The sequence below is a fragment of the Micromesistius poutassou genome (genome assembly GCF_964030765.1).
Source record: "Micromesistius poutassou genome assembly, contig: SCAFFOLD_5575, whole genome shotgun sequence".
NCBI classification, from domain to species: domain Eukaryota; kingdom Metazoa; phylum Chordata; class Actinopteri; order Gadiformes; family Gadidae; genus Micromesistius; species Micromesistius poutassou.
This window is the reverse complement of record NW_028178024.1, coordinates 1-10,000: the sequence shown is the minus strand read 5'-3', so window position 1 is coordinate 10,000 and position 10,000 is coordinate 1. Positions and strand designations below refer to the sequence as shown.

Genomic DNA, 10,000 nt, shown 5'->3' with positions numbered 1-10,000 from the left:
AAAAGATACAGACGGCAGTTTCTTCAAAAGTCAAGACAAATACACATCATGCCAATTTTTATTGACGAAGTGGCACGTACATGATGGTGAGGACAAGGAGTGAGGTAATCTTAATCACCACTGTCATTGCATTGATAAGACACTTAAAGCGTTGCTCAGGGCAATCCCTTCCTAATCCCTTGGAACCCACAGAGCTGAGGATGCATACACCTCTGTCACCACTGCACCATTAAACAATGCATACCTCTATTAAAGTTAACATAATTATTGGAAAGTAAGAGAAGATAATAGTTTTTACATTGGTGCTACGGTGACCAGCTAATAAGGAACATCACTGAAAGACAATATGCCCCCGCTATCAGCCTCTAAAGTGTCTGGGACTGATTCCACAGTGCAACAACAACGCAGTATTATGGTTCTAATCTGGTTAATACTTCAGCTGAGGTGTCCCTTTAAACAAATCTGCACCTCTTCTGAGGATATCCAAGTTAACCTCTACTCCTAATATCCTATGGGAAAGGTACTGCTCACAATTTTAAATGTATGCAGAAATGTTTTCAACTGGACATGATTCGCCTTTACAGTTTCATCAGTTAGTCTTGTGTACACCTCACTGTGTCCCCCATAGGTGCCGGAGAGTCTGGGAAAAGCACCATCGTCAAACAGATGAAGTAAGACGCTCTGCCCACCCGGCCCTCCTGTAACACTTGATGTCAAGTGTCAAGTCCCTTGTTGGCCGAACATAACCTCCAAGTCATGTTTCCCTTTGTTCCACAGAATTATCCACAAAGATGGTTATTCCCTTGAGGAGTGTATGGAGTTCGTCGTCATCATCTACAGCAACACCCTCCAGTCCATCATGGCTGTCGTGAAGGCCATGACCACACTCAACATTAACTTTGGTCACCAGGATCAGCAGGTAGGTGTTTGTTGTTTGTGACCCAAATCAATACATGGTCTGCCAAGGTGTGTGTGTGTGTGTGTGTGTGTCTTATGAGTGCATCCACTCACAGTGTGTGCCGTGGGGTCTGTCTGTCTGCTCTCTCCCATGCAGGACGATGCCAGGAAGCTCATGCATCTTGCCGACACCATCGAAGAGGGCTCCATGCCCAAGGAGATGGCGGACATCATCATTCGCCTGTGGAAGGACCCGGGCATCCAGGCCAGCTTCGATAGGGCCTCGGAATACCAGCTCAACGACTCTGCTGGATAGTAAGTGAACTCCGAGCCAGTGGCTGGCACAGACCACTTGAGGGAAAATGGTGAAAAATTGCCCTTTAAGGGCCTTGACATGTTCACTAGACAAGAACACTGTTATGGCCTTCATACAGTACCCTAGTACTGTAACACTAGTACTCATCACAGTGTTTCATTTGTGGTAGTGTCAGTTCCGAGGGCACTTTTGTGGCATTTTTTCTTGCAAACCAAAGAGCATTGTTGATGTCACAGCTTGGGGTTCTCCTCACAGCTATCTGAATGACCTGGAGAGGCTGGTTCAGCCCGGCTACATTCCTACGGAGCAGGACGTGCTGCGCTCCCGAGTGAAAACCACCGGCATCATCGAGACCACGTTCTCCCATAAAGATCTTCACTTCAGGTGAGGAGATCCATCCATGACATAGGCCGTTTCTCAATACCAAGTATGCGGACTACGTTCTCGCGGACTTGGAAGTACGTACTTGGCAAGTCCGGACTTTCAAGTACAGACTTCCGAGAACGCGAGTACGCACCTGCAACTGGAACAGCAGCGGACTCGATGATGCATTCTGGGATATTTAACGGTCCTAAGTCCACACGAGTCACCTCCGATGCGTCCTCGGTAGAACGGCCTCATCGAGAACGCATCGAGAACACTTCCGGGTTTTACGACAGTACTCGCGTTCTCGCGTACTTGGAATTGGAACAGTGCTTGGGCTACCACTGATGACGTTTATCGAGAACACAAGTACACGAGAACACACGAGAACGCGAATTGAGAAACGGCCATAAGCTCAGTTCAGTGGTGAGTAAGCTCCTCTACCGGGCTTATGGGGTACCCAAAAAAAATGGGGTCAAGTGATTCCATGTCACGGTTTCCTCTCTGCAGAATGTTCGACGTGGGTGGTCAGCGGTCTGAGAGGAAGAAGTGGATCCATTGCTTCGAAGGTGTGACCTGTATCATCTTCATCGCTGCTTTGAGTGCTTATGACATGGTGCTGGTGGAGGACGACGAAGTGGTAAGAGAAGAGGGCACAGAAACAACTCACTCACGTCACGACGTGATCGTCATTTCCTGCATGACCTCGGCTGTTACTGAATCTCGTGGGCTTGTTTTCTTTCAGAACCGAATGCACGAGAGTTTGCACTTGTTCAACAGTATCTGCAACCACCGCTACTTCGCAGCCACCTCACTCATTCTCTTCCTCAACAAGAAAGATGTGTTCATTGAGAAGATCAAGAAAGCTCACCTGAACATGTGCTTCCCTGAATATGATGGTGAGTTCACGACAAGCACACACCAGCAACATATTGCGTTTCCAACTGGAAAAACCGACAACACCATTTTTTTGATCCCTTTGCCTTTTCAACATTTCCCATCAAGGTCCCAACACATACGAAGACGCGGGTCACTACATCAAATTGCAGTTCCTGGATCTCAACCTGCGTAAAGACATCAAAGAAATCTACTCCCACATGACCTGTGCAACGGACACGGAGAACGTCAAGTTTGTGTTTGACGCCGTCACCGACATCATCATCAAGGAGAACCTGAAAGACTGCGGCCTCTTCTAAGAGCCGCCTTTCAAACCACCAGGTGAGTAAAGGAGCCTCCTTCTCTCGTTATTGATTCTGGATCCGAACCAGGCCCAGTATTGACTCTCACCCCTCTCTCCCTGCAGCCCCGCCCCCTTCCTCATTATGCTCCCGAATCTGAACGTTCATCGCTGGACATATATTGAGTACCAATGCGGACCAAGATAAGATCCCTCCTAATTCCGCCATTGGCAGTTGCAGCGTGCATCCATTTATTATTTTTTTTTAATCTAATAGCTTTGACCACAGACTTGAGGGGTCTCAAGACCGAGAGACAGCTCCAAAGTCAGAGGATATAGTGTGCAGAACACTTGTGTAAAAATGCCCTTTAGGTCTGAAATACCGTAGGAATACTTTATTACAGTGATTTATTTACAATTACAGCAAGATGTAGGCAAGACCCCACATATTCTGCATACAGTTAACTCATTGTTCCTCTCCCAACTAACAGGAATAGACGTCAGGCAACATGCATCCTCTTTGTACCCCAGTAACAGGCCCACGAGGCGAAGCCAGATGGCACCACCACCTGCCAATGCACTTGCATCATCCATTAGGTTTTAGACCATGATTTAGCTGTAGAAACTGATTGTATATTTTAAAAAAAAAAAGGAACATATCAGGGAACAGTTTAAGCCACAGTGTAGACAAGTAAGATTAGGATCCAAAATGTGTGTGTCCTGTCAGCTCTAAAAGTTGAATGCAACCACCGACCTGGACAGGTTTGAGGTGTCAACGGACGTGAACGATATGACGAGCACCACGTTGCTGTTAGTGAACTCGTGTTTGGTTTGTTACATCTTTGTTACATCTCAAAAACAGGCCATTGAGCAAAAGAATATTGTACAGAAATGAGACCAGTAAAACTGGATTAAAGCTTCTCTAGAAGACTGTTACATTTTTAACTAATAAAAACGCAAGATAGCAATTCCATGGTTCATTATTTGCCATTTATTAATTCCATTGCATTTTGTTCCACAACATTTTCCTGACATTCAAAAAATGTAATGCTTTGAAGTGTAAAGTGAACAGTTAGGATTGAGTTCAAAGGGAACCTGGCAATTATGAAAGAGAATGTGTAGTCATCTCAGAACTCGTACATACTATTCAGATTGGAAGAACTGAACAGACTGATCCTAAACCACAAGTTCAACACCGGAAGACTGTTTTGTTTTGACATGGTTGAGATGAACGGTCTGAGCTAAGCCTTCAGTGGGTGGACCTACAAGGGTTCAATCTGTAATGTTGAATGGGGATTATCTGGTGGACTAACAACTCAAGACCCCTATTACCCAATACTTGAGATTTGGTGTAGCTGTACATCGATGACACGTTCAGTTACAAGAGCGTTTATACTTGAAAACACCAGCCAATACAAATGTCAAACACCCAAAGTGCAGAGAAATGTAAATACTTGAATCGAGTGCTTTGTTTTGACCCAAGACAAACGTTTTGGAAAGTAAGAACATAAATAGCTACAGCGCTCAAAAGAACAACAGAATGAAACCTCTGGCAAGAGCGCACCTTTAAGACAGTTGTTTATGGACGAGATTACTCTTTTATGCCCTGAGTTCTTACCACATTACACACAATGGACATCATGTTGCACAATTTAGCGAGGATAAAATAGATATATTAACTGATGACTTCTCTGCAGCCTGACGCCTCCATGCTTAGGTGCTAGTATACCACTTTACAAATCGGAAAAACAATGACAAAGATTACCACATGAGGCGAAAGCTGTGCCTGGTCAACTTATATCAAAAATATACACTCTATGGCTTTTTCTGTTGTGTTCTAAGAAGGAAGGAGCGTAATTCCATAAACATTAGGAGTACTGTTTGTTAAGTATGGAATGATGAATGCCATTGTGGAAAATAAATAGTGGCTGAAAAAAACTGCAAAATCAATCATCAATATCAAACAACAGTGAATGAGCTCTGGAAGGGGCTTAAAAAATGTTTAAGGCACTTCAACAATAGTACAGGTCCCCCTAGACCTCCCTCTCCTATGGTTAAGATACATCAGTTGGCCTACTGCAAGACGTCAAGTAATCAGCAGCCTGAGATGTGCATGCATGCAACAAAAAAAAAAAGGGTTTTGTTTTTATACGTATATTCCACAACCACCATAGAAAATCTGAGGTCATCTTAGGTTTCAGAAAAACAAAAAGTGTCCCATTCTGCCCCACACCTAACTTTACCTATTGCATAAAGAACTCCTAGCACAGACAGCATATTGTAGTACACGAGGTACACAGAATTAAATAAAAAAGGTGCACAGTAGTGGAACCAAGTCTGTGTATGAACTACTCTGTTGTTCTAGTGGGGACATTAGAAAGTTATCTCAGGGAGGTGTTTAAGACCAAGAATTGTCTTTAATTTAATTAATAAAATGTAAAAAAAAAAAAAAAAAGCCCAGATTGAGGCACCAAATCCAATACACCTAGATGTGTCTCTTCAAGAGCACAATACACAGCAGTGAGGCACTCACGATAGTGTGACGTCAGGACAGTTCTGTAACTGGTATTGGTATTGTCTCTCTGTGCGCGTGTGTGTGTGTGTGTGTGTGTGTGTGTGTGTGTGTGTGTGTGTGTGTGTGTGTGTGTGTGTGTGTGTGTGTGTGTGTGTGTGTGTGTGTGTGTGTGTGTGTGTGTGTGTGTGTGCGCGTGCGTGTGTAAACGTAAACACTCCATGAGCTCCAAGGTCCATGTGATCGACGTGCCATTAGTTTGTTCATTACGAAAAAAGTCGCTCTTATAAAAACCACCACAACAACTTCGGTTGGTCACAGTTTAAAACTTGGAAGTACAATTCCCACAACGTTCCACAATTGTCTCTCTCTATTCGAGTCAAGACGCTAAACACTTTAATCAATACAGAAAGAAAAAAATAATAAGCAAATGAAGTACAATCAATTGCCACGACTCGTTTGGCACCATACTTTACTACCTTGGACCTGAGCTCATCAGGAGAGTAGAAAAAGTGTTAAAACAGGGAATCCCTTCTGCACATACGCGGCCCACACTCAAGACAGGCAGGGGGGGCAACACTAGGACGTGGCCGGGGCGCTGCTCTTCTGCAGGCTCAGAACAGACCGACCATGTGGTCTATCTGCCTCATGTAGACGCTCTTCAGGGGCAGAGCAAAGCGCCGCGCATCGGGGATCCGGCCACACTGCAGAAGAGAGGAGAGAGGGGAGATCAACGCGGAGCCACCTTAAGAAACGTGTTATGGGCAACGCCGAAAAAGTCACGTTTCTGTCCATGTATTATGAAGTATGACTAATCGCAGCGGTAAACATGCCTAGATGCTACCATTGCAGGATAACACGGCTAAAGGCTAACATGACAGGTGAACACGGCTAAAGGCTAACATGGTAAGCTAACATGGCTAAAGGCTAAACTGACAGATGATCATGGCTAAAGGCTAACGTGTCAGGTGAACACGGCTAAAGGTTAACATGGCGAGCTAACACGGTTAACTGCTAACATGGCTAAAGGCTAACATGGCAAGCGAACGTGTCGGGTGAAAATGGCTCACGCCTTACGTTGCTGGTGTTGCTAGGCGGATTCTGGGGCTCCTCCTCGGGCGTCTCTCCTCCCTCCCCGGGGAAGAGGTCCTCCCACTGTTTCTCCCTGAAGCGCTGGTCTATCGGCACAATGTGGCCCTCGGTGGTGAAGATGTACTTGTTCTCGGACTTGTGCAGCGGGTTGTCCTCATCAAAGAGCTGCAAAAGAAGTGCTCAAGTTATTTTCAATGCGCCGGGTGACTGCCTAGTGACTGCTGCCTAGTGACTGCCTAGTGATGACTGCCTAGTGACTGCTGCCTAGTGACTGCCTAGTGACTGCTGCCTAGTGACTGCCTAGTGACTGCCTAGTGATGACTGCCTAGTGATGACTGCCTAGTGATGACTGCCTAGTGACTGCCTAGTGATGACTGCCTAGTGACTGCCTAGTGATGACTGCCTAGTGACTGCCTAGTGACTGGGCGAAGTGTCACAAGGACTGTTCAGCCCTTCGAGACGGTCCCTGTGATTAAGGGCTATAAAAAAAAAAAAATTGGAATCGAGATGAAATAGAACGCACCAAATAAAGGTATTTGCAAGTCTCGCTGAGGAAGAAGCTTTCCATCCGATCTTCTTTGGACTTGTCCACGACGTGGTGGAGAGTTGCATAGCCACATCTGCAATCACACACACACACACCTCAGCTTAGAACCCTCCGCATCAAAACGCAGACGGATGTCATCGGCGACGAAAGGACGAGAGGACGTGGCTCAAAAATGTACCTGACTTTGGCGTTCTTCTCCAGGCTTTGGAGGATATCCATTCCGACATGAAGGTAGAACGGGTTTTTTGTCGCCTGAGTTGAAGAGAGGAAAAAAAGAGCGCCTCATTTCCCCGTCTCAAAAGGTGACATGTGACGCCACCAGGTGTGAGTGTGAGTAGCCGTCACAAGCCGTTTCGAAAAATCTGCCTTTTCTGACATCACAAGTGGGCGTGTCCACCTAGATGTGTGCTGGATAGATCAGTCCACCCGGCGGACTGTAGCAAACGTTGCTCATCTGTCCGTCACACATCTAGGTGGACACGCCCACCTGTGATGTCAGAAGAGGCCGATTTTCAAAACGGCTTGTAACAGCTAATCACCCCCACACCCCCTGGTGGTATAACAACATGTCACCTTTAACAGACCCCAGTGAACCCCCGTTCTCCTCCGGTCCGAGCGGCGGCGCGGCGCTGTGTTCCTCACCTGGTAGAGCAGGTAGGTGGACTCCACCAGCTCGGGCCTGAGGGGGTAGAAGAGCACGTCGGGGGCCTGCAGCTGCCAGTTGTATCTCTCGGGCAGCGCGCCGTACCGCCTCCAGATGGCGTAGTAGAAGGCATGGAGGCAGATGGCGTTCTCCACGTCGCCGCTCAGCACCTAGGGAACGCAGGTCGCGTGCGACGTGCTGGGTCAATGCGTGGAAGGGCGGGGCGGTTTTCCTGTATAACCGGTGTTGGCGCGGCGTGCAAGCTTATACCGGTTTCATTTTCTACGAACCAACTACTGGCATTTGTGTTTATGAGATGTTCTGGCGAATTTAAATTATACTTATGTTTTTGCCAGCTTCCCACGTGGGGGTAACTTACAGTTATGTTTCACTCATTATGTTCCACTTTAGACACGGGCTGCCACCGTGTGGAAGTGATTGGTATTACCGGTACAATTTGGTGACTGACTCTTTATCAAACGATTCAGTGTTCAGTGACTAATTATCGTGAGGTAGGCCCAACCCTACTGCAAGGGGATCACTCAGCTGGTATTTTAGACAAGGCTTCAAAAACTAGAAACCGCTAAAAGCTAGCATGTTATTGTGAGAGCAATTACGGCAGAATGCTGGAAGAAACACAATATTTGTGAGTATTTTACAGAATCATTTTGGAAAGGTGCAAGTGCAAAAACTCTAGAAGTAACGGGCGATGAATTGATAACATAAATGTTGTCGCTATGCCACTTAAACTCAGCCTTGCTAAAAACACACGTGTAATCAAGTCCTGAGAGCCGACCAACCCTATCGCAGCACACGCAGCAACACCGGTAGTGATGCTGATTGTCCACTGGGTGTTGACACACACTCACCTGGAGACCTGGGAAGAAGGCCTGCAGGGAGTCGATCCAGGTGTTCATGATCTGCCCGCTGAACATGTTCACGTTAACATAGAGGGGTGGGTCGCCCTCTCCTTCATTACACGACTCTCTCCTGGGAAGAGAAGACTGTCACTCAGCGCTGCTTCCTCCATGAGGCTGCCCAAAACTAATCACCAGGAAACGCAGACCGTTTCCAGAAATGTGTTTCTCTTAGGATTAGGAATTCAGTCATGAATGGCATTGAGAGAGGTCCATTTGCTTGATACATCCAAAAAAAAGGTATTCAAATTGGTAAACAAATCAATGAATCAGAAAACAAGATTATACTAATCCAAATCAAAAACCAAAAAGGCTGCTGCTGCGAGCATTCAAATTGTAAAATAATGGTTCTGAAATACACTATTTGCTAAACAATAATAACAACGACTTCCATTCGTACAGCCAGGATCTCAGGTTAAAGGGTTCCACTCATGGCGTGTGTGTCAGGTGATTCCTGGGCTCACCCTCTTCTCAGGTGGCTCTGGATGCTCTCGTAGGCAGCCTGGAACATCCTGTAGTCCTCCTTCTCCCCAAACAGGATGTAGGACTTGAGGAGGTACTCGTAGAAGGAGTCCATGCCCGCGCCCACGCCACTCTGCTTGCCCACCCACTGGCCTGTCTGGATGTTCACAATGTTGCCTGCAGGTTGGGGATCAGAGAGAGAGAGAGAGAGAGAGAGAGAGAGAGAGACAGAGAGAGAGAGAGAGAGAGAGAGAGAGAGGAGAGAAAACTAAGTTTCATACCAGAAGAAACAGCTATATTATATAATTATATATATATATATTTATAAAACGGGTGGCTTAAATCAAACAATCTGATTGGTTCCCAACTGTTGTATATTGAGCGTATACATACAGCTATGACGCCCTTTCAGTTTACAGAGTTCACTATCACTCCGCGCCTAACTCTAACTGTTGTATAATGAGCGTATACACACAGCTATGACGCCCATTCAGTTTACAGAGTTCAGTATCACTCTGCGCCTAACTCTAACTGTTGTTTATTTATATATAAAAGCAATAGCATAGTTCACTGAAGCCTAAAAATATGTTGATTGCTGGAGAGGGTGGAAATGTTGTAAAGCAATAGGCACACGGTGAGTGAACTTGATAGAAGGCTAAATTGCCGGCGAACCAAGCTACCGTCTCTAGCCTAGCCTTCTCTCTGAAGGACGCTACAGTGTGTTGCATAGCAACTGCCGCGCGCTTTGCAGGCGTCAGGAGGGACTACTTTTTTGTATTTGTTAAAAAAAATGCTTTTCCGACTTTCTCGCTTTTTCAAAATTGAGGGTGTCTATGACTTTCATTTCGCCATATTTACGTAACCGTTTTATAAAAGCAATAGATCACTTCAGTCAGTGGTATACGCTCAGCCGTCCCTCCGCTGCGCGTGGGGACGGACAACGCCCCTTAACTGTGGTATAATGACCGTATACCACAGCCTGTCGTGATCGATTGCTTAAATATATAATCTTACATTTATGATTATATATATTTTACCTCATTATATTTGATCTAGTTTTATTTTTTCTAGTTT

The 10,000-nt window shown here is 45.8% G+C and overlaps 2 protein-coding genes across 2 annotated transcripts in view; one reads left to right on the top strand and one right to left on the bottom strand.

The window, feature by feature from the left end:
• LOC311374857 (guanine nucleotide-binding protein G(t) subunit alpha-1) overlaps nt 1–2,772 on the top strand; it is a gene marked incomplete at both ends in the record, with an annotated part of 3,182 nt that extends 410 nt beyond the window's left edge. Inside the window, 7 exons of the mRNA XM_084490607.1 lie at nt 629–671; nt 778–919; nt 1,055–1,212; nt 1,469–1,597; nt 2,087–2,216; nt 2,322–2,475; nt 2,582–2,772. Coding sequence (XP_084346733.1) covers nt 629–671; nt 778–919; nt 1,055–1,212; nt 1,469–1,597; nt 2,087–2,216; nt 2,322–2,475; nt 2,582–2,772 — 947 coding nt within the window. The remainder of the gene's footprint in view (nt 1–628; nt 672–777; nt 920–1,054; nt 1,213–1,468; nt 1,598–2,086; nt 2,217–2,321; nt 2,476–2,581) is intronic.
• Nucleotides 2,773–3,729: 957 nt separating this feature from the next.
• Nucleotides 3,730–9,104, bottom strand: LOC311374858 (ER degradation-enhancing alpha-mannosidase-like protein 1). The gene is made up of 7 exons (XM_084490608.1): nt 8,929–9,104; nt 8,417–8,537; nt 7,547–7,717; nt 7,083–7,156; nt 6,881–6,977; nt 6,343–6,522; nt 3,730–5,969 (listed from the first exon to the last, which is right to left on the bottom strand). The coding sequence occupies exons 1-7, from the start codon at nt 9,039–9,041 to the stop codon at nt 5,880–5,882; spliced, it is 846 nt and encodes a 281-aa protein (XP_084346734.1). The 5' UTR covers nt 9,042–9,104; the 3' UTR covers nt 3,730–5,879.
• Nucleotides 9,105–10,000: the final 896 nt, after the last annotated feature.

Bases quoted from the DNA above. Each gene is read 5' to 3' on its own strand.
- LOC311374858 (XM_084490608.1), bottom strand. From the start codon at position 9,041: ATGGACTCCTTCTACGAGTACCTCCTCAAGTCCTACATCCTGTTTGGG. The intron at 8,538-8,928 runs GTGAGCCCAGGA...TTCTCTTCCCAG, and splicing joins CAGAGCCACCTGAGAAGAGG to GAGAGAGTCGTGTAATGAAG. The intron at 5,970-6,342 runs GTAAGGCGTGAG...TCTCTTCTGCAG, and splicing joins CGCCTAGCAACACCAGCAAC to TGTGGCCGGATCCCCGATGC.